Source organism: Thalassophryne amazonica, chromosome 8 (genome assembly GCF_902500255.1).
Source record: "Thalassophryne amazonica chromosome 8, fThaAma1.1, whole genome shotgun sequence".
Lineage (NCBI taxonomy): Eukaryota > Metazoa > Chordata > Actinopteri > Batrachoidiformes > Batrachoididae > Thalassophryne > Thalassophryne amazonica.
In genome coordinates, this window is record NC_047110.1 from 73,868,875 (window position 1) to 73,893,266 (window position 24,392).

Here is a 24,392-nt window from a genome sequence, read left to right on the forward strand (position 1 = left end):
CTTTTATGGTGTAGTGATCTAGTTTAGCAAAAAGGTTCATAACATGCACCATCATTCACCTTATTTCATAATATACAGGATGGGTGATTGTTTTACCAAAAGACTTGGTCCTGGACATTCCCTTTGGTAGTGGAATATGGCCTCTCTCTATGCCCGGGTGAAGCCCTCCATGTAGAGTCATCCCCTGTCTCTCAAATAGTGACTGCAATGAAACAACACAGACATTTAACAAAGCTTGAAACGTCTTTACGGCTCGTACAGCAGAAAATGTGCATCCCATTGTGTAAGAAGGTGTGGGTGGTTTTGTGCCTTTCTATGTGTAGGCCCAGGTATCGTTCAGTATATTATGTATGAGACTGTGTGTGTGTGTGTGTGTGTGTGTGTGTGTGTGTGTGTGTGTGTGTGTGTGTGTGTGTGTGTGTGTGAGCACAGAAGCCTGTGTTGTCTCTCAGTAAGATGTGTGTAGGCGCACTCACACTGATCTCTGCTGGTGTTATTCTCCTGCTGGTAGGCCGTTGTTTAACAGTGGCTGCTCTGTAATCTACCTCTGTGGGCTGTGAACGCAACATAGACTCCTGGGATGCCAACATCTCATCAAGTCTCTCTGTGGAGAAGGACAAAATGAGCCGAGTCAAAATGCTGGTGGACAGTCTGCTCCATAGTTAATTGGGGAATGATTGATGGGGGGGATTGCCTCTGTAACTATCTAACTAAAAACTACTATCAAGCTGTTCCTGTAGTGTATACATTTATTTTTACTTTAAGAAGAATCACAAAAATATTGCATAAACCGTTCAGGAATTACAGCCCCTCCACTAACCCATATGTAATTTGACAGTCTGAATATAAGGAATATTTTTAATCACTGCTTGTACAATCAGTTTTCTTAAGGCAAGTCAGGGGTTAGAAACATGACCATTTCCAAGTCACCAACTACTTAGAATTAATTTACATTCACCATTGTGACTATCTGAGAAATTGTGGACGAGCTGGACATGCCACAACATGTCCTGTGAGGCTTCATCACGGCGTTGCTTTTTCTTCTGTGCCCTGCGCCTCCGTCCTGATGCGCAAATTCCTCTGCACGTCTTTTCATGCCGAAAAAGTGCTGATGTCAAACTCTTCTGCCATTTCTGTGGTAGTCAGACGATGTCCCGGATCAACAAAGCATTTACTTTGGAAATGAACGGCACATTCCACTGTTACAGGAGTTTTTTTGTCATGAAAAGACGTGCGGAGGACTTCGCGCGTCGGGACGGAGGCGCAGGGCACAGAAGAAAAAGCAACGCCGTGATGAAGCCTCACAGGACATGTTGTGGCATGTCTGAATTTTCCGAATGGTGCAAGAGCTGGGCATGTTAGGGCTTGTCCTGTGAGACCAACACGGAGGTGCTTTCATCCCGCGCCATGAGCGGCTCCATGGCGAATTTCTCTGCTCCTCTTTCCATTACAAAAACTCCTGTAACAGTGGAATGTGCCGAAAAGGTGCTATGTCCAGCTGTCTTGCCATTTCTCTGGTAGTCGGACGACGTCCCGGATCAACAAAGCGTTCACTTTGGAAATGATCTGGTCTTTTGAGCCTGTCGATCGCCGCTCGGTGCGCGGCGTGCCATCCGCCGCTGTGGGCCATCTTTAATCCAGTTGTAATTGTCCTTAATCTGTGTGATCCGCATAAGATCTTCACCGAAAGCCATCTGAATTTTCCAAATGGTTTCCACTTGGCTGTCTCTCACACTTTCTGAAAAAATTTTGATGAAGCAAAGCGGCAGTCGATCAGCCAATTTCCTGACAATGAAAATCTGACGAGGGGGCTGGACCACTCCCCCCACAAGGCGTGCTCACAGGCGAATGACGCAACCGACAGGCGTGAAAAAACTCACGCATACGCACGAAGGTTCAAGCTTGGCTGATGCAATCACACATGATTCAAATCCATATAGTTTTTGCAAAAAATAAAAAGGTCCGTTACTTTTCTAACAGACCTCGTATATTACACTCAACAAAAATATAAACGCAGCACTTTTGGTTTTGCTCCCATTTTGTATGAGATGAACTCAAAGATCTAAAACTTTTTCCACATACACAATATCACCATTTCCCTCAAATATTGTTCACAAACCAGTCTAAATCTGTGATAGTGAGCACTTCTCCTTTGCTGAGATAATCCATCCCACCTCACAGGTGTGCCATATCAAGATGCTGATTAGACACCATGATTAGTGCACAGGTGTGCTTTAGACTGTCCACAATAAAAGGCCACTCTGAAAGGTGCAGTTTTATCACACAGCACAATGCCACAGATGTCGCAAGGGAGCGTGCAATTGGCATGCTGACAGCAGGAATGTCAACCAGAGCTGTTGCTCGTGTAATGAATGTTCATTTCTCTACCATAAGCCGTCTCCAAAGGCGTTTCAGAGAATTTGGCAGTACATCCAACCAGCCTCACAACCGCAGACCACGTGTAACCACACCAGCCCAGGACCTCCACATCCAGCATGTTCACCTCCAAGATCGTCTGAGACCAGCCACTCGGACAGCTGCTGAAACAATCAGTTTGCATAACCAAAGAATTTCTGCACAAACTGTCAGAAACGTCTCACGGAAGCTCATCTGCATGCTCGTCGTCCTCATCGGGGTCTCGACCTGACTCCAGTTCGTCGTCGTAACCGACTTGAGTGGGCAAATGCTCACATTCGCTGGCGTTTGGCACGTTGGAGAGGTGTTCTCTTCACGGATGAATCCCGGTTCACACTGTTCAGGGCAGATGGCAGACAGCGTGTGTGGCATCGTGTGGGTGAGCGGTTTTCTGATGTCAATGTTGTGGATCGAGTGGCCCATGGTGGCGGTGGGGTTATGGTATGGGCAGGCATCTGTTATGGACAAAGAACACAGGTGCATTTTATTGATGGCATTTTGAATGCACAGAGATACCGTGACAAGATCCTGAGGCCCATTGTTGTGCCATCCAAGAACATCACCTCATGTTGCAGCAGGATAATGCACGGCCCCATATTGCAAGGATCTGTACACAATTCTTGGAAGCCGAAAATGTCCCAGTTTTTGCATGGCCGGCATACTCACCGGACATGTCACCCATTGAGCATGTTTGGGATGCTCTGGACCGGCGTATATGACAGCGTGTACCAGTTCCTGCCAATATCCAGCAACTTCGCACAGCCAAGTGCGAGTGGACCAACATTCCACAGGCCACAATTGACAACCTGATCAACTCTATGCGAAGGAGATGTGTTGCACTGCATGAGGCAAATGGTGGTCACACCAGATACTGACTGGTATCCTCCCCAATAAAACAAAACTGCACCTTTCAGAGTGGCCTTTTATTGTGGACAGTCTAAGGCACACCTGTGCACTAATCATGGTGTCTAATCAGCATCTTGATATGGCACACCTGTGAGGTGGGATGGATTATCTCAGCAAAGGAGAAGTGCTCACTATCACTGATTTAGACTGGTTTGTGAACAATATTTGAGGGAAATGGTGATATTGTGTATGTGGAAAAAGTTTTAGATCTTTGAGTTCATCTCATACAAAATGGGAGCAAAACCAAAAGTGTTGCATTTATATTTTTGTTGAGTGTACTTTAGCTTTTCACATTCTTTACATCATGCTTAGTCACAGGTTTTGCTTATTTTTCATCTTCAGTGTTTAGTATTTGATTATGTTCTTTGTGATTGATTTCTTATTAGTATTTTGTATTGTCACTGCATTTATTTCTATATTTTATTCAGTGTCAGCTTGGTTCGAATCTGTGTTTATTTTTATTGATCTCCTGGTTTTCCACTTTGCTTAGTCACATTATCTCCTGTTTTTTTTTCCCATTTTGCTTTGCGCACGTTTATTATTTTCTGCCTTAAGCACATCTCATTTCTCTCTGTTGATTTTTCCAGTCACTTAGTTCTTTTGGATTGCTTGCATTGCGTTTTCTTCATTCATTCTTTTGCACCTGTTCCTCATCTGCCAGCCACGCCCCCCTTTCCAGATCCTTCGTCCTCACGTGCACCTTGTTTTCCTGTCACCGCCTTCTTTATTTAAACTGCGTCTGTTCATTCCCTCACTGCTCGTTTGTCGATGATGCTCATCACTTACCAGCGCTTTGTCTCGTTTTGTTTTTGCTCTTGCCGTGTTTTGATTCTGCTCTGTTTACCGGACCCTGTTTTTGCCTCAGCTCTGAAAACCCAGTTTGCTCATGTACTGACCCTGCTAGTTTTTGACCACGTCTTCTGTCTCGTCCTTGTCTGGTACTTTTGCTCCGCGGACTGTCTTCCTGTTGCCGAAGCCCTGCCTGTAATAAAGACCATCCTTTTTACTCATACGTCCTGTTTGAGAGCCTGCATTTGTGTCCAGCCTCTGTCTGTGCTTCGCCTACGCTCAGCCTGACAAGGAGTGCCTACTCCAAATAGATTTATCATACAGTACCATGTTGTTTGTGTTTCTTAATGCTCGCTGTGAATGAAGACCAAGACATGTTTGGTGACTTGGAAATGTTCATGTATCCATCCCCTGACTTGTCTAAAGAAAACAGATTACTTGTATTAATAATCCTTATATTTAGTTTGTTGAATTAACTTGTAGTCTCTGAAAATGGAGGAGATATGTATGAAAATGGCTGTAATTCATCAGTGGTAAATGTGATGTTTTTTATTTAACCCCTTGAATTAAAAGTTCCACACTGGTGTTGTACAGTTGCAAAATTCTAATTATTGTGTCGCCCTGCAAATACGTATGGGCAGACTGTGAAATATTGTAATCATGGTCATGCGTGCACAATCACAGGTCTATGTGAAGAAAGATTTACTGTTCCTTTTCTGAAACACTAGGAGGTGTGAGTGCTGCGAGAAAGGAGGAGACCAAAGAAGGATGCGACCTGCCTAAACAGGCACATCTGTGATAAATTATCTCTAGGATGATCAGAAAGGTGTCACTTTGTTTTATGTTTTCCTCAGACTCACCTCCTCTTCTCCTCCGAGCAGAAGCTTGGCGGGAAAAAGATAGCGTCAGCAGAAGAAGGAAAAGGACAAGAACAAGGCAACAGGAGCGACTATTCTAAAAGTTCAGGATATAATGAGTTTTAGTGTCAAAGGGAATGTTGGAATTTGACAGGAAAGAAGGAACAGAGTTTGGTGCATGCATAGCAGCTCTGTGGCACTCACCCAGTTCCTCCAGTTCAGCCGTCATGGACTTGGAGCGCAGCGTCAGCGTGGTACTCGGAGCTCGCTTTGGCGGTGGGGGAGCTGTGGACAAAAGGCATGGTGTTGAGGATGATGTTGAAGACAATGGAACTCCTTTGGCTTTACGGCTCAGTGTCCTCCTGGGATCCCAGAGACGACCGGTCCAATGCATCCTGGCTGCTCTGACCTGGTCAAATTCAGCTGAGCTGGACCTTTCAGATTTGGCCAGGACCTTCTTCAGACTGTGTTTGGCGCCCAGCTTCTTCATGTTCCGCTTTGTCTTGATCGCCGGTTTTATATATATCTATATATCTATCTACAGATATATAGATAGATATATATTTCCAAGTCTGTAACCTAGACTCAGTATCTTTTTGTTTGTGTGGAGAGAAATCGTCTCAGTTGAGGAGGCCAGAGGCGGGAAGTCCTCTCTGCAGCATCCCGAGCTTTCTGAATCCTCACACTGTACATGGAACACCGGAATCTGTCTGCCACATTTGGCAGGATGAGCAAAATAAACGTGGCAAAGACAGGGAGCAAGTTGTCCATCTTACTTTCAGGATGGGGCCTGTCTAGAATTTAGTGTGTGTGTGTGTGTGTGTTTGAAATGAAACCAGTTCAGATACACACATGCATATTTTTCCTGAGGAAAGATGTATTGATGACAGCAACTTTATCAACTCAAGAGAACGATACACTGCAGATGTTATACTCCAAAGCCAAAGAAAACCTCTTCAAACCAGTTAGCGCACACATGCAGTGCAACTCGGCACATATCAGACACATATTACATATTTAAACAAAACCCTCCGTTACAACACACACTGCTGTTACACAACAGAAAAATGCCATGTGTCTAAGCAGCTTGTGTCGGCAGGCGACATCCCGCTGCCATGCTGTCAGATTGATCTCACGAACCTCAGCTTCAGCCACAGCAGTTCAAATACAAGAAAATAAAGTTTTTTTTATCAATACCCCACAGTACTACAAGATGGGTCCGTTCGATCCCTGATCGACTACTCAGTGCACCGCCGCAGAGTAATAGATCTTTAAGTTCCACACATGCCCACGTGCCTTACTCGAGCCTAACTATCCTGCTGACATCAGCAGCTGCAGATCTACAGTACGTACGCCATCCCGGGTACAGTCCATAACAAACATCTTCATTTCCTCACCAGCCTGCACATTCTGGTACAGTAAGAGGGAGCAGAGGAGATGGAGGAGGATAGAGAGAAGAACAGACAGTCAGAGGGAGAAAGAGAGAGAGAGAGAGAGCGGGAGAGAGAGATGGTCTCACTGTAATGCAATGCTTAATTCAAACATGCAGTGTAGTCACCATGGCAACGGTGGCAGTGGTGAGGCCTTGCATGCTGCAGAAAATGTGTGTTGGCTTGTGAAGGGTGTACTGCATGTGTGTGTGTGTGTGTGTGCATTTGGAGAAAAATACTGCATAAAATTGGGAGTAAATCCAACAGGAGGGGCAGTGCTGCACATGGCGGCGTTCAGGACAGTTTTACACCCGTGGACCCTCGAGCTTGAAACACGAGCCGCACCGCAGCTGTTTAGACGTCTCTGTTTCTGCAGTTTATTTGGTTTGGCGCTCTTATCAAGTTTTATCATTCATCACCTTGATGATGGAGGAACATGACACAACAACAACAAAAATGACCTACTAATCAGATAATAAGTATGTGTAAAACATGTTACATGTATAGGGACATGTATAGGGGCTGCTGTTGTGGCGACCCCACGTGAAACAAGGGAGAAGCTGAAGGGACACATCAGACACATCAGAGGGCTGATACCCTGTATGCCCTGCACCGTGAAATATTAAAGGATTATTAACCGAGCGCAAGGTTTACACGGGAAAATATCAGACCAAGGTGTTGACAGTACGAGATCAGTGCAAAAACACAGAGGTCTGCTATTCCCGTACAGACCAACCAAGTGAGGTTAATAATTTGTTTATTATATGGCTATTATATAGAAACTTACAGTGTCACTCGAATATGAAAGCTGCTGAAGGTTTTGGGCTCGTAGTCCGACTTGTTCACTTCACCTCCATGAAGAACTTGATAACAGATGGTCCGCTCGTTAGCTGGTAAGCTTTCAATCTGGTTTTTTTCCGATGCTGTTTAGATATTTATGGAGTACGTTCATGTCCGACTTGGTTTTTCTAACCGTGTTTTTAGCTTTCTAGTGTGTAACAAATGTGATATGTGATCCGGGCCGTCATGGTAACGGTCTGATATGGGAAAATATCAGCCTGGAAATCAGCCAATCAGAGTGTGCGTAGCATTGATCAGTGGAAACAGGATGCAACTGAGCTCAATTTTGAGCTTCATGGCAAAGGCTGTGAATACTTATGTACAGTGGTCCCTCATTTATCACGGGAGTTCCATTCTAAAAATAACCCGCGATAGGTGAAATCCGCGAAGTAGTCAGCGTTATTTTTTACAATTATTATAGATGTTTTAAGGCTGTAATACCCCTCACTACACACTTTATACACTTTTCTCAAACAGGCATTAAGATTTTCTCAGTTTTCTCTCCTGCATAAACACTCAAAGTTCAAACCTTAGTAGAAAAAAATAGAACGTTTTCCTATAAATGATGGCTTTTAGAACTAACAAATTTAATTTTAACGATCAACCTACGAGGTTGGACACGTAAGAAATTATTCATAGTGACTCACCAGCATTTCACAGTTCCTCTGACCGCATCTCTTTGTCGTGGCGCCGCTCCGCTGTCTGGATTGGCTGATTACTCGGGTGGTATGAAAAATATTACCCGTCCGCGAAAAGGGTTTATTGCTATTTATTCTTTAGTGTTTTATCCAATCATATTGCCGTATCATTTATAGGTATATGATAAAAGTTTATATCATGAATACTTACTGTCAGCAATGCAGGCAGTGAGCTTCAAGGGACCACACATAGTTGTGTAAATTTCTTTTTTTTTTTAAACAATATTTGCTGTTCTACAGTAACAGAATTACAATGACAACAAAATCTGGCCATATTTCAGATTACCATTAAAAATTTGCTCTGATTGTTATTCTGTTACCATACAATTACCCATATATGACTTCTGCACATCTGACTTCTGAACACTGCACATTCTATTTCAAATCAAAGCATGAAGAATTTTGTTTAATCAAATTTGTTATTCGTTTACAGAAAGTGAAGAAAAAGGAGCTGTTAGGCTGTTCAAAAAAATAGCATTGTCTGCATTTTTCTTTCTGTAAAAAAATAACAGGTGTCATACATTGCTGGTTGTTGTGCATTTCTCTCTGAAAATCTGAGTAAAACGAGTTGTTCCAGACATTGTTCAGAAGAACAGCTTACTTTGATTAAACAGTTGATTGCAGAGGGGAAAGCATATAAAGAAGTTCAGAAAATGATAGGCTGCTCAGCTAAAATGATCTCAAATGCTTTAAAATGGCAATAAAACCAGAAAGACAGAAAACCGCCATTCAAATGGACTGAAGAACAGCCATAATGACAAAGACTCAGCCAATGATCAGCTCCAGGGTGATCAAAGAAGGTCTAAAGGTATCTGTGAGTAATGTAATAATTAGAAGATGCCTATTTGAATTCAAGTTATGGGCAAGAAGCCATTGTTAAAAAAATGATGTGCTGAAGAGGTTACAATTTGCCAAACAACACATTGACTGGCCTAAAGAGAAATGGCTCAACATTTTGTGGACTGATGAACGCAAGATTGTTCTTTTTGGGTCTAGGGGCCACAGACAGTTTGTCAGACATCCTCCAAAAACTGAATTCAAGCCACAGTACACTGCGAAGACAGTGAGCATCATGATATGGGGACGTTTCTCATAGTATGGTGTTGGCCTTATTTATTGCATTCCAGGGATCGTGGATCAGTTTGAATACATCAAAATACTTGAAGAGGTCATGTTGCCTTATGCCAAAGAGGAAATGTCCTTGAACTGAGTGTTTCAACAAGACAATGACCCCAAACACACCAGCAAGTGAGTAGCATCTTGGTCCTAGAACAAAAAGTTATGGAGTGGCCAGCCCAATCTCCAAACCTTAATCCAACAGAAAATTTGTAGGGTGACATCAAAAATGCTGTTTCTGAGGCAAAACCAAGAAATGCAGAGGAATTGTGGAATGCAGTCCAATTGTCCAGGGCTGGAATACTTGTTCACAGGTGCCAGAAGTTGGTCGACTCCATGCAACACAGATGTGAAGCAGTTTTCAGAAACATCCATCCATTTTCTTCCGCTTTATCCAGAGTTGGGTCGCAGGGGCAGCAGCTCAAGCAAAGCCGCGCAGACCTCCCGATCCACACACACCTCCCCCAGCTCCTCCGGGGGAACCCCGAGGCGTTCCCAAGCCAGCCAAGAGATATAGTCCCTCCAGTGTGTCCTGGGTCTTCCCCGGGGCCTCCTCCCAATGGGACGTGCTCGGAACACCTCTCCAGCGAGGCGTCCAGGGGGCATCCGGAAAAGATGCCCGAGCCACCTCAACTAACTCCTTTCGATGTGGAGGAGCAGCGGCTCGACTCCGAGCTCCTCCCGAGTGACTGAGCTCCTCACCCCATCTCTAAGGGAGCGCCCAGCCACCCTGCGGAGGAAACTCATCTCGGCCGCTTGTACTCGCTATCTCGTTCTTTCAGTCATGAGCCAAATCTCATGACCATAGGTGAGGATCGGAACGTAGATCGATCGGTAAATCAAGAGCTTTGCCCCCCTACTCAGCTCTCTCTTCACCATGATGGTCCGATACAGCGACCGCATCACTGCATATGCTGCACCGATCCGTCTATCGATCTCACACTCCATCCGTCCCTCACTCGTGAACAAGACCCCAAGATACTTAAACTCCTCCACTTGAGGCAAGGACACTCCACCGACCTGAAGAGGGCAAAGCACCTTTTTCCGGTCGACAACCATGGCCTCGGATTTGGAGGTGCTGATTGTCATCCCGGATGCTTCACACTTGGCTGCAAACTGCTCCAGTGCACGCTGAAGGTCCTGATTTGACGAAGCCAACAGAACCACATCGTCCACAAACAGCAGAGACGAGATTCTGTGGTTCACAAACCAGGCCCCCTCTACACCCTGGCTGCACCTAGAAATTCTGTCCATAAAAATAATGAACAGAACCGGTGACAAAGGACAGCCCTGGCGGAGGCCAACGTGCACTGGAAACAGGTTTGACTTACTACCGGCAATGCGAACCAAGCTCCTGCTGTGGTCGTACAGGGACCGGATAGCCCTTAGCAAAGGACACCGGACCCCGTACTCCCGGAGCACTCCCCACAGGGTGCCCCGAGGGACACGGTCGAACGCCTTCGTTCAAAATGCCACGTTCTCAGAAACAGTCGTTATAAAACTAAATATTAGTTCAGTGATTCACGGGAAAGATAAATCTTCAAGCATTTTTCAGCTCATACAGTAAATGTATTGTTTTGATTTGAAATAGAATGCACAGTATTCCCAATGAATTTGCGTGTATGGAAATAAAAACTATTATATGGACTTTGAGCTTGACTCACATTTTTAAACACACTACTATTATTTTGAACACATCAGTATAATAGGGGAAGGTTGGTCTCTGTGTAAGGACTAGACTTGATATTAAAGAAAGAAGATCTCCTATGTAGGGCCTGAGGCCCATTGGTGCCAATCCTTGTCCACAGATACTGTAGCTTGAAGTGCACGAGTGTCTATGAGTCCTCCAGACAGGATGGAAGTCCATCGAAGGTTATGTCTCCAGCCAGGACCAGTACTCCTTTTCAGCTGGGTAGACTGGGACAGTGCAGATGAAGTATTTTGTCCAAGTACACAGACAGGGAGTGTGACTGGATATGGAACCCATATGAAGTATTTTGTCCAAGTACAGACAGGGAGTGTGAGTGGATATGGAACCCATATCTACATATAGGTAGCCCAACACCTATCTCCCTGCTGCTTCCTATTATCAGTTTTGTTTTTATAATATATTCAAAGAGACGAGAAAGAAAGCACACAAAAAAAGTTGACAGAGATGGAGATTAAAGAGACCATGAGATCCGTTTCTAGAGGGATGTACTGGACACAGTACTGTCCCAGTAAAACTAGGTCAAACCCATTTACCACTGCTTCTGTATCAGTCATAGGAAATGAGTTTCCGTGCACACACACTCAAACACACACATGCAGGCACGCACACTTTGGGGGTCATAGTTTTAGGATTGTGTGGGAGCTGAGTAATGGTGAGCTGTGGTTGACATGGAAACCACATAAATTTACAACTGGGAAATGTGGTAGAAATCACCTTGACAACCATAACATATGTCTTCCTCTGTACACAAAGCCATCCTCCACAGAGACGATGAGTACAAGAAGACTTTTCATCAAATCAATCAGACATGAGAAATGTACCATGAAATTACATCCTCATCGCATTCATTAGGCAAACTGTCTGCTATTGTATTCACAATTTTAATAATTGTTTAGAATTTTAATTGTGAAGCAGCGTTCACTTATTTTTGCAAAGCTCACATGTGCATCATTAGATAAGTACTTGCATGCAAAATAATGATGAATAATTTGAATGTTTTGGCCTTTAAAAAAAATGATATGATTCCACCTACATCCTTCTAGTCTTTACCTTTCTTGCGAACAACTTCCTCAGATTCAGGTTTGCGTGTGACGGACACCACCTTCATCAGCAGCCTGCTGCCCCCCTGCCGGATTAAAGACACCACTTGCTTATGGCCCACCTTCACTACGTTCACCCCATTTACCTGTGGATAGAGAGATGCAACATGCCAACACAATCTTTGTGCACAACTTTCAATTTCTGGTAAATATTTTGAAACATTTTGGTTCATAAGTAAATGGGAGTTGGTCTATTCTTGCCCAAATGTGCAAACATCTTCACTTTTATTTGGTAAATGGGAAGAAAGTTAAAGCAGTGTGACTAAAAAAAACAAAAACAAAAAAACAGTAGATTAGTGCTTCATTACCTCAATGAGGAAGTCTCCAGTCCTCAGGCCTGCCCTCCAGGCCACTCCCTCCACATCCACTGACTCCAGATACTGCAACGCGGGGAATGCCGGGGTGGGCGCAAATTCTTCAATCGGTGTCTCAGCTAAGAATACACAACCACAAAATCTATGGCTTCCTTTAATTACAGGAAAGGAATATAAGTGGACTACATTTGCACAGTGCTTTCATACTCAAAGTGCTTTACAGTGATTCTTCACACTCACCCACACACACCAATGTCAGCGTGCTGCCATGCAAGTAGCTCAACTATGCTCTGGGAGCAACTTGAGAATTAAGACCCTTACCCAAGGGCCCTTAATGATTCTTTGATCTGATGGGGATTTGAATGGAGACTCTGATCAAAATTTTACATGCCCTGGTGATTTTGGACTGATAACATGCACACAAGTTGACACAAAGTTTTGAGTGGCTACAAAAGGTAACATCCTCACCTGTGATTTGTTTGCTTGTAATCAGTGTGTGTGTGTGTGTGTGTGTGTGTGTGTGTGTGTGTGTGTGTGTGTGTGTGTGTGTGTGTGTGTGTGTGTGTGTGTATAAAAGGTCAGTGAGTTTCTGGGTTGCTGACAGACCCTTTTTCACTGGATTCTGGAAAACAGATAGATGTGTTTCCACACATACTACTGGGCTTCTCAGTAGATTTGACTCTGCTCAGCAGTGTTGGTGGTGTGCCTGTATGCCAGTTGAGGTGAACAGCAGAGCAGGACATAGAGCCTACTCTGCCCGCTGCTGTTGGCTTCCTGTTCTGACAAGAAACACCTTTCTAATTTTAAGTCAAAATTTAAACGACGTGGCGCTATTTAGGTGTCACATAAAATAAATAATGAAAGTTTTGCATTTGTGCAATGGAAAGACTATTTTCCTTCATTGAGAAATGGAATATTTCATTCAACTCGGCTCTGCCTTGTTGAATATAAGATTCTATGGTTCAACTCATACACATATTCTTACCATAAAATTCATAAACATTAATTATTTGTTTAATACATTGTGTGTGCATGCTGCAGATGAATAAATTTATTGATATATAGATTTCCATGCAGTTATGGAGTCATATATGCACAGCTGCATTTTGGCTTTGAGAAAATGGACACACACACACACACACACACACACACACACACACACACACACACACACACACACACACACACACACACACACACACACACACACACACACACACACACACACACACACTTTGTTGAGTGAGTGCACAACCACAAACTCAATTTAATTTTGAACTGAATCCAACTACAGTGTATCCGGTCAGTATTCTGGATGCACAGTGTGGATACAGCGCTGCACTTTTCCCACATTTTGTTATGTTACAGCCTTATTCCAAAGGGGTATAAGGCTGTAACATAACAAAATTATGGCATGTTGTGAGTGGAATTTTTCCCTCAAAATTCCACTCACAACATGCCATAATGACAACATGAAAAATTATTATTATTATTATTTTTTTTGCAGATTTATGAAAAAATAAACTAAGAAATCACATGTACATAAGTATTCACACCCTTTGCTCAATACTTTGTTGATGCACCTTTGGCAGTAATTACAGCTTTAAGTGTTCTTGAATATGATGGTGCTTTGCAGCACCTCTCAAGCTCCATCGGATTGGATGGGGAGTGTTGGTGCACAGCCATTTTCAGATCTCTCCAGAGATGTTCAATCAGATTCACATCTGGGCTCTGGCTGGGCCACTCAAGGACATTCACAGAGTTGTCATGAAGCCACTCCTTTGATATCTTTGCTGTGTGCTTAGGGTCATTGTCCTGCTGAAAGATTAACCTTGGCCCAGTTTGAGGTCAAGAGCGCTCTGGAGCAGGTTTTCATCCAGGATGTCTCTGTACGTTGCTGCATTCATCTTTCCCTCAATCCTGACTAGTCTCCAAGTTTCTGCTGCTGGAAAACATCCCCACAGCATGATGCTGCCACCACCATACTTCACTGTAGGGATGGTACCTGGTTTCCTCCAAACATGATGCCTGGGATTCACACTAAAGTATTCATTTTTTGTTTCATCAAACCAGACAATTTTGTTTCTCATGGTCTCAGAGTCCTTCAGGAACCTTTTGGCAAACCCCAGGTGGGCTGCCATGTGCCTTTTACTAAGGACTGGCTTCCATCTGGCCACTCTACCATACAGGCCTGACTGGTGGATTGCTGCAGAGGTGGTTGTCCTTCTGGAAAGGTTCTCCTCTCTCCACAAAGGAATACTGGAGCTGTGACAGAGTGACCATCGGGTTCTTGCTCACCTCTCCGACTAAGCCCCCCCCCCCCCCAGTGGCTCAGTTTAGATAGGCCCCCAGCTCTAGGAAGAGTCTTGGTGGATCCAAATGTCTCATTGGGACCCCAAAAGAGCAAAAATATTTCTTTACCCTTCCCCAGATTTGTGCCTCAAGACATTCCTGTCTTGAAGTTCAACAGACAATTCATTTGCCTTCATGCTTGGTTTGTGCTCTGACACTCACTGTCAACTGTGGGACTTTATATGTTGACAGGTGTGTGCCTTTCCATATCATGTCCAATTAGCTGAATTTACCCCAGGTGGACTCCAATTAAGCTGTAGAAACAACTCAAGGATGATCAGTGGAAACAGGATGCACCTGAGCTCAATTTTGAGCTTCATGGCAAAGGCTGTGAATAATTATGTACAGTGGTCCCTCGTTTATCGCGGGAGTTACGTTCTAAAAATAACCCACAATAAGCGAAATCTGCGAAGTAGTCAGCGCTATTTTTTGCAATTATTATAGATGTTTTAAGGCTGTAAAACCCTCACTACACACTTTATACACTTTTCTCAAACAGGCATTAACATTTTCTCAGTTTTCTCTCCTGTGTAAACACTCTCTTTTTTCCTTCTGGGCGAGAAGATTATAAACAGACACACACAGAACTCTCCCTTCGCTCACTGCCTCTGGAGGTACAGATGCGGGAACCACAAAGAATCCAAGTCCTCTCTCGGTGGCCACAGAGCTCTGCAGCTGCGGCCAACATCCGCATCAAAACAGCGACTGTAGTCTCTGGATCTGTTGCCAGATTTGGCGCAGCTCCGCACAGCAGAGAGGAGGGCGGTGTGAGTGGCCCGCTGCTGCGCTTACCGAGCCTGCAGACTCGGTAAGCGCATCGGAGACAGAGAGAGCAATCGCGGTGATGCTGACCGGTGCCGCGACCGGCCCGCCTGATAAGGACACAGAACACAATGCGCTGTTAAAAAAAAAAAGGATGCAAAATTGCACAAAAAAAAATCTGTGAAACTGCGAGGCTGCGAAAGGTGAACCGCGTTATAGCAAGGGACCACTGTACACGTGATTTCGTAGTTTTTATTTTTAATAAATTTGCAAAAATCTCAAAATAAACTTTTTTAACATTGTCATTATGGGGTACTGTGTGTAGCATTTTGAGGGGAAAAATTAATTTCATGTATTTTCAAATAAGGCTATAACATAACAAAATGTGGAAAAAGTGAAGTGCTGTGAAAACTTTCTGGATGCACCGTACGTCACCGACATGTGAGACATCTCACAGGACCGCTAAATGAACTTCTGTGTGCATGTGTGTGTGTGTTTTAAGGGTAGCGGGGAGTAAATGACAGAGAGAGTGAAAGAGAGTAGGGTAAGCCAAGCTGCACGGTAGTGAGTGATGGAGCAGTAGAGCACACTCAGACTCCAGGCAAGGTGCCTGAGAGGGGGTTGCCATAGCAACCAGCCTGAGCAGGCAGTAGGCACGTGCATGAGTAAAATGAAATTGATGGAGAGACGCAGAGGAGATCTCAGCTTGAATACAGCAGGTATGAAAATAATTGTTTAATTTTTTTGTGGTGAGGGTGGGGGGGGAGTTAATGTAGTGAGTGAGAGTGACAGAAAAGACAGCAGTGCAGAGCGGCGGCACAAAAGCGACAGAGGATGGAGCAGTGATGAGAGAAAGAAGAGAGGGTGCGAAAATGAGGCGTGCGAGTCGCTATTAAAGCCGAACGCCATGTGTAGGGAACAGATGGGACAGCTCGCTGACAGGCTCAGCCAAGTATGGTTCTCCCACACCAACACACCCAACGGCACGCACGAAAACCCAGAGTGCATCTGATCACACAAGCAGAGTGTTGACCCAAGCTGCTCGTTTTGTTGACTCACGCAGTAACAATACAGACACCAAGCCACACTCATCAACTCTTTCTCACAGAAACCCTGATGGTGGTAACCGGGTGTGCCTGTCCCACTTGCATCTGTAATTCTCACCTTTGGCTCCCCGCAGGACAAAACCAAACCCTTCATTTTCTTTCTTCTGTAACACAGCATTCTTCTCCTCTATGATGTAGTCACTGTGAAGGAGAGAGCAAAGGTTGAGCAGGTATGATTCCAGCACCATCTTCATACACACAGAACCAGAGAGGGCGAGAGCAGCGGGAGAAAAGAAAGTCCTTTGGGGGGGGGATGGAGAAACGTGTGCCCACATGTGCACACCCCATACGCTGTTGCAGTATATATTGTCACCAGGCCAACATACGCTTGTGCGTCTTTTTTCAACAACCCAATCAAGTTAAAAGCTGAGCAGCATGGTGCTGCTCGGGATTCTCAGGGGGGATGTGCTCGTATTCTGAAAGCGATACAGAAGCTGAGAGGATAAGCTGGCATGAGTGAGTGAGTGAAAGAGAGAGAGCGTCCTCAGTGACTGAAGTCTTTGGGACAAAACTCAATCTTCTGACTGATCCTTCAAATGTGACTGCAGGAGTGTGGAGAGCATCTGCTCAGCAAACTGACACTGGCGGTTGTGAGAACAGAAGACAAACACAAGTTTGATTTTACTGTGTGTTGATGGGTGGAGCCTGTTACATGGCCTACACTGCATTAATGTGCACATCTTATACATGAAATTACAAGTGAGCTGAGTATTCTAAATAAATAAAGAATTATAAAAATATTGATGTATTGTTTTTTTTATTTTTGGTGCCATATGTCCTGAAAAATTAAGTCATAAACATGGGGAAATTAGCTTGATTACATCTGCTGCTGATAAACGCGTCAGTGTGTGAGAAATGTTGACTTCGGTGAAATCACTTTGGAACTGCCCCCTCAGACCCATTTGCCATTTTCATTGAAACGAATGGGAAAACTGATTTTTCTTGCAGCTCCGAATCTATGTTTTTGTGGATTTTGTGGCGAATACGTCAAAATGGCACAGGTGTGTTTTTATAAGGTCCAGCAATACTAGTCATGATTTTTATTCGGTGTTCAGTTTTTCCACAGATAAGACTTTTGGGCTTGAAGTGGAAGTGTTTTGTACACACCTCTCGTAAAAAGTGGAGAAATTGCAGCTGGCACAACATAAGAAATGGGCTTAAAAAACACTTGGTTCTATTCCTTCAATTCAATTTGTGGCCAGCAGAACTAAGCATGTTGCCTCTACCAAAAGCGTGGAACGGGAGGTGGGTTTGTTTGCCGCTGTCATGGAAATGAAATGTCTCTCTTTCCCATGCTCCGCTGGGAGCTGTGACGTGCACACCACACCAAAGATTAATCATGGAGAAAGAAAAAATTTATCTGTGTGTTTATAAGTGTGACACCAAGACTAAGAAAAAGTGACTGCTGTTACAATCTTAATGGGAGAACCATGGCGTGGACACCGGACCAGCTGTTTGATGGTGTTACCTTAACGGACGAATGACTGTGGATGATCGGCAATCAGATCTTTAGTGACCATCATGTGTTTGAACAATTTGGAGGTTTTGAAAGGAGAAAACTTTGTTTATGGTGCGTTTACACATAGGCAAGACGCATTTCGAATGTCATATTTGTGTCATTCTTGGCACATTCCTGACATTCTTAATGTGACTTAACACATCTGAATAGGTTTCTTAAGGTGCGTTTACACATAAGCAAGACACGTTACGAATGTCATTTTTCTGTCATTCGTGACAACATTTCTGACATTCTTAATGTGACTTAATGCATCTCAATAGGTTTCTTAATAGTGCGTGTTGGTGCGTGATATTCTTGATATTCGTGGAGCATGTTTTTGCCTGTCAAAAAATCTTCCACGAATGTCACACACCACCCTCATTTCGTCTCACGTCGTGGAGGTCGCAACTGAGCGTATTGATCCATCTTGATGAGTAGTGATCCTTAATAGAACGTGACAACGTTCGTAGTGGTTCCTGTGATCATTCTTGGAGCCCAAACTGTCACGCGTTATTACGAAGTGACACGGAAACTGTCAAGTTTTGACACGACTTGTAACGCGACGTCACATTTCACTATGCGCCATGACGAATCAGTTTTCTGTCATATGCGCACAATTAAACTCGGCTCCAAATGTCGGTCCACACTTCCTGCTGAAGCTCCTCAGGACGCTCCTGCAGGTGTTCCACCTGCTGTTGTAACTGATGAGCGGGAGAACAAGTTTGAGCAACCAGAGGAGTGAGAGGAGACTCACGTGCTGCCCGACATCTCTGCACCTCCTCCAGTCCGGCGGAGGAAGAAGCGTGTGCACAATTAAACCCTGCTGCACAACATTAAGTTTGATTGCTGGCACCAAGTCGGCTAAAAGTCAAATTTCAGTGCTCTTCAGCGCGCTCCTGCAGGTGTTCCACCTGCTGCATGTGCCTGATGTTTGGGAAAATGCACCAGACGAGAGCCACATGAAGCCACACATCTGGTTCTGTCCTCCTCCTCCTCTCTGCACCACTCCATGGCACAGAGCCCAACTACACATGCAGTCACAAAGTTCTTCTGAAAAACTGGAGCGATCTGAATTCGGTTGGATGAATATGGGTGTGTGTGGGGAGACAATTCACCTCGTTCACAATGTGACAGAACTTAACGATGCGCTGTTACGCGCAATAGCGCACGATAGCGCGGAACAACGCGGAACACTATTCTTGACCGTGCGTAATGGTTCCTGATAATTCTCCGGCAACATGTGCCATTAATTGTAATGTGTGGTAACAGGTTGCAGCAGTTCCTGAGGACACCTGACGCCTCTGCCCCGAATAATCACATTCGTGATCAGCGGCCAAGAATGTGTACTTCGTGGCATTCGTGACTTGTCATCGTTATGTGTTAAACGCAGCATTAATAGTGCATGTTGGTGCGTGATATTCATGATTTTCGTGGAGCATGTTTTTGACTGTCAAAAAATCTTCCACGAATGTCACACACCACCCTCATTTCGCCTCATGTTGTGGAGGTTGGAACTAAGCGTGTTGATCCGTCTTGATTAGTGGTGATCCTTAATACATTGTGACAGTGTTCGTCTCTGACGTGCGCACAATTAAACCCTCCTGCACCACATTCAGTTTCCTTGCTGCAGTATGCTGAAGAAGGACAGTGACGCTCCACCCAATATTCTTCAAATTCTTCAAAAATAGACCAACTCTGCCAATGAGGACCGGAAGTCGTTCTTGGAGGTAGTTAGGCCCAGCATGACCCACGGGAGTCTGCCCACTCAACCACTGTTTGTTAGGCTGGCCCGCAGAGATGCCTTCATAGAGTGATTAAAGCGCTCACACAGTCCATTAGCCTGGGGGTGATAAGCAGTGGTCCAGTGGAGCTTCACACCCACGCTCTCTGCGATGGCATTCCAGAGCTCGGACATAAACTGTGAGCCCCTGTCAGAAGAGAGGTCAGATGGAGTGCCAAATCAGGTGACCCAGATTCCGATGAACACTCAAGCCATCTCAGCTGTTGTTGCAGCGATCAACAGAACAGCCTTTGGTCACCGAGTGGTCCTATCCACCATTGTAAGGAGGTGTGTGAAACCCAGGGAGGAGAGTAGGGGGCCCAAGAAGTCCACATTCATGTGGTCGAATCTATGCTCGGGCACATGGAAGTGTGCTAGGGGAGCTTTGGAGTGGTGGTGGATCTTGGCGCGCTGACAGTCTTCACAAGAGTCCACCCAGTCCTTTACGTCCATCTTGAACCTGTGACTGACAAACTTGGCTGCCACCAACTTTAGGGACAGCTTTTTACCCGAGCGGGAAAGGCCGTGCACAACCTCGAAAACACATTGCTTCCACGTGGTGAGGACGACGGGCCGTGGCTGTCCCATGGAGATGTTGCAGAGCAGCATGGTGCTGCCCTCACCAAAAGAGATCACTGTCAGCTGCAGTCCAGTGGCAGCAGACCTGAGTGACTGTACCTTTCGCTCAGTGGCCTGATCAGCTGCCATGTGGGTGTACTCCAGCCTGAGGTGGACAGTAGCTGCAAATGTTCGAGAGAGGCAGTCCGCAGCGAAGTTTGTCTTACCAGCAACATGTTGTTTGTCTGTGGTGAACTCTGAGATATAAGAGAGCTGTCACTGCTGGTGGGCGTACCTTGGCTCAGACACTTTAGCCATGGCAAAAGTCAGCGGTTTGTGATCTACAAAACCCATAAACCACCGGCCCCCCAGCAGTGTATGAAAGTGTAAAATAATGAGGTGAAGGGCAAGCAGCTACTGGTCAAAAGCGCTGTACTTGCACTCACTGGGGCGTAACACCCGACTAAAGAAAGCAAGCAGTTGCCAGGCACCATTCATCCACTGCTTGTGCACTGTGCCCACAGCATAGTCCTATGCATCCCTGGTGATGGCTATTGGAGCCTACAACGGTGGATGAGCCAATATCATCACTGCCGCTAAGGCAGGTTTAGCACCCGGGAATATTGTGTCTCTTCTCTCAGTGGATCAATCCACTAGGTGCTTGGGGCCTCGTGCAGGTGGTGCATGAGCACAGTGGCTTTATAAATTAAGTGGTGATAAAAGTTAAGCATTCCCAAGAACTTCTGCAGGGCCCATACTGTGACCAGTCATGGGAATGTTAAGACCGTGTCCATCTTAGACATGAGTAGCACAGCCCCGTCCTTGGTCACTCTGTGTCCCAGGAAGTCAACGGTGGTTAAGCCAAACTGGCACTTATCTGGGTTGATGATCAGCTCATGCAGGCTGACACGTTCAAATAGTATCTGCAGGTGAGACAGGTGTTCCATTTGGGAGGTACTGGCCATGAGGATGTCTTCCAGGTATACAAAGAGGAAATGCAGGTCATGTAGCATGAGGCGCTGGAATGACTGAGTGGCATTTTCAAAGCTAAACAACATCCGCTAGGATGTCCAGTTTGGAAGCAGGCAAAATGCACCCACAACGCACTGGTGTCACACAAGAAATGATGCCCAGAGATGGTGTCCTGGATGAACAGCAGCCTGTCTGTGTGGCCAATGCTCAAGGCCACTACTGAATGCCAGATGTTTCCGTTCCCACTGAAAGTGCAAGGTGATCGGGGTCGCAATGCTGCTGAGGTGAAACAGTGCAGAGAAAATAGCCTGCTGGCCCTCTCAGCATCAGAAAGTTCAAATGTTTTTAATAGATGAGCCTTGAGAGCTGCATATTTATCCACTGCATGCGGATTTTTCACGAGACTAACCAGTGTTGCCGCTGTAGAACTGCTGAGGGTCCACACAACATAATAGTATTTCGTGTCATCCGAGGTAATCTCACACAGTGCAAACTGTGCCTCCGTTTGAATGAAGCAAGCCAAAGCCAACGACTCCCAAAACTCAGGAACCTTCAAAGATACAGCATTCCCTGTCACGATCGTGTTGGAATATCCTTCAAAATGTTCAAAAGACAAACGTCGGGGTCAACAGTGTGAAAATTGTGATGGATGGAAAAAGACAAGACAATTTCCCACATTGACAATGCAACGGTGTGTCGTTTATTTTTTGTCACAGGTTCAAAACCTCACTGACTTCAAAACCAGCTCAGCACCACCCATCACCAACCCAGCAGTCCCGGTGCGAAAACATCAAAGAGACCATGTCTCTATAGCTGTGAACGAGACACACATTGATGTGCACTGCATACACAGAACACACTAACCCCAAATGACAGCCGAGTATGGTGAATTATGTTCACAATATCTGTTACATGTTGAATTATGTCCACCACAACACCAAAGACAGCAGTGTTAAACTCCAAAATGCAGACATGAGCACACTGAGATAAATTGAAAAGTAATTTAATAATTGTCCAGATGGAAACACAAACCAGTCCATATGGGAAATCAAATCCAAATGGGATGTGTTGCAGGGAAACAAGGACTGGAACCGCTGAAGAACCAGCACGAACAAAATAACATAACATTATAATCTGGCAGGAAGTGACAGAAAAACAGCAGCTAAATGCTGTGAGGTAAATCAAGCTAACTGAAGGTAGGTGCTGCTGTGAAAAAGACAAGACAAGGTGAAAAGGTCCAGACTGCAGACGTACAGGGACGAACTCATAAACACAGTAAATTGTAACCCAGTTAATATAAATATCTATTGATGAGAAATTCATGATGCTGTATTAAAAGAAAAAAGTTAAGAATACATGTTCTTAATGGGAAAAGCAATTGTTGTAGTGTGGATTTGGTTAAAAGGGAAGTAGATGAATTTTAATTGAAAAATGTTAGGAATTAAGGGAAGGACTCCGCCCCGGTATGCGTGGGAGAAAATAAGAAAAAAGAAACACAAGTGAGCGGAAAATGCTGTTAAGGCGAAAGCAGAAAAAGAAAAAGACGGTTCTTTGTTAGAAATTGTCAGTAAATGCCAATAACAACTACCAGTGAGACAAGCATTGCTCTGTCTGGATATTTTTCTTTTTTAAGCTGTTTTGAATTCTCCTCTGAGAGTTGAACTCCTTCTGAGACCACAAATTGTGAAGTGAATTCATGATGATGCAATAGCGGCTGTCACCGTGTAGAGAGCAGTGCTCAGAAATCTTAAGCTACAGGTCATCACAATTTTGTAAATCTTTGTTTTATATGAAATGGTGTAAAATACCATATAGTGTGTTGGTGCATTTTTGTACAGCAACATAGCGGTGAGATATATGGTGCTGTGCACTGAAAAAAAAAAAGCTTGTTCTGTAGTGTGTCGGTGTCGCACGAGTGCCATTTTGAGTTTTCAGGAGAGCTTTTTGCCATTTTTAAATGCTGATTTATGACTGTTTGATTGACACTGTTTACACTGAATGGTAAAAATTATAATGTGCCTGCATTTTTGAATATTTCTCTCGAACTGTGTTATACAGATTTTATACATTTTTTTTTTTTTTTTTGGATGTATGATTCCACAAACTGACCCAGTCCAATGGTGGTGAGCCAACCATACCAGGATTCACAGACTGCTAAAGATTCAGAGAGATTTTGATTTTCTTTTTAATACTGCGATTTACTGAACTTTGATGATTCTGCTGAGTGATAGGATAAATCTGCGCCTCACCGTCTTTCCGCACATGTTGAAAGAAGAAGAAAAAAAGACTTACAGTTTGGAACCTACAACTTCATGGTGTGGATTTACACAGCCATAACTGAGATAAAATCCCCTGGGGTGAATTTTGGTTTATTTGTGAAGTTGGGCCCATTGTTGTTTATTTTGTTGTTGTTTGTTTGTTTGATTTTTGGTTTTGTACTCAGTTTTGTTGCATTGTGTGAAAACTTAATACGTGAATTTTCTAATACAGACAGGTACCTTTCTTACGTTTACTGTGTGGTGTTGTTATTCATTATTCATTTTTTTTTCTCTGTTTGAGGTGCGGCTCCACCCAGAAGTGGGAGTGGGTGTCTTCGTCTGCAAGTCTCCCGCCCTGTACACCAGCATGGACTCCCAAAATTTCCCGTATATTTGTATTGTCAATTGTGTCAGTAGCATGGCCCAAGCAGAGGGTCACCCCTTTGAGTCTGGTCTGCTTGAGGTTTCTTCCTCAAATCATCACAGGAAGTTTTTCTGTCGCCTGTGTGCTTGCTCTCAGGGTTGGTAAGGTTAGACCTTACTTGGCAGCTTTGTTGTGATTTGGGGCTATATACATTAAATAAATTGAAATCCATTATGCTCCAGCAGAGGAGCCTACTTTCTAAATTGAAATAGTCTCTTTCTAAAAATTTGCTCCTCTATTCGTGGAAGGGGGGGATGACAGAATGCAGTTGTGGGCACATTTCCGCTAATCCACTAACCGCTAATTATCGAAGCTAACTTTTTCATTATCGGATTATCTTTTCAGATAATTTTTAAAAACCATCATCGGACCAATTAGCTTCTGATAAATTTAGTTCCGATAACTTTCAGTCGGCTAACATTTTTTTTGGTGGTGAAGTGAGTAAAGTTTAACAGTCAAAAATGTTTGTAAACCGCTAAAATCGTTCCTGGCTGTCTGCAACAGTC

The 24,392-nt window shown here is 44.3% G+C and overlaps 1 protein-coding gene across 6 annotated transcripts in view; it reads right to left on the reverse strand.

Annotated features, from left to right (window-relative positions):
* Positions 1–24,392, reverse strand: part of shank3a (SH3 and multiple ankyrin repeat domains 3a) — a 624,660-nt gene that overhangs the window by 62,180 nt on the left and 538,088 nt on the right. For 5 of the 6 annotated variants that reach the window (XR_004562245.1, XM_034176659.1, XM_034176663.1 and 2 more), the window contains 7 exons: positions 16,455–16,537; positions 12,171–12,295; positions 11,813–11,948; positions 5,172–5,252; positions 4,971–4,994; positions 477–604; positions 97–202 (listed from right to left, as the gene is read on the reverse strand). Coding sequence is in view for 5 of the 6 variants with exons in the window: in XM_034176659.1 (XP_034032550.1) it covers positions 97–202; positions 477–604; positions 4,971–4,994; positions 5,172–5,252; positions 11,813–11,948; positions 12,171–12,295; positions 16,455–16,537 (683 nt within the window). In the remaining variant the exon portion in view is untranslated. The remainder of the gene's footprint in view (positions 1–96; positions 203–476; positions 605–4,970; positions 4,995–5,171; positions 5,253–11,812; positions 11,949–12,170; positions 12,296–16,454; positions 16,538–24,392) is intronic. The other variant, XM_034176660.1, reaches the window with a different exon arrangement.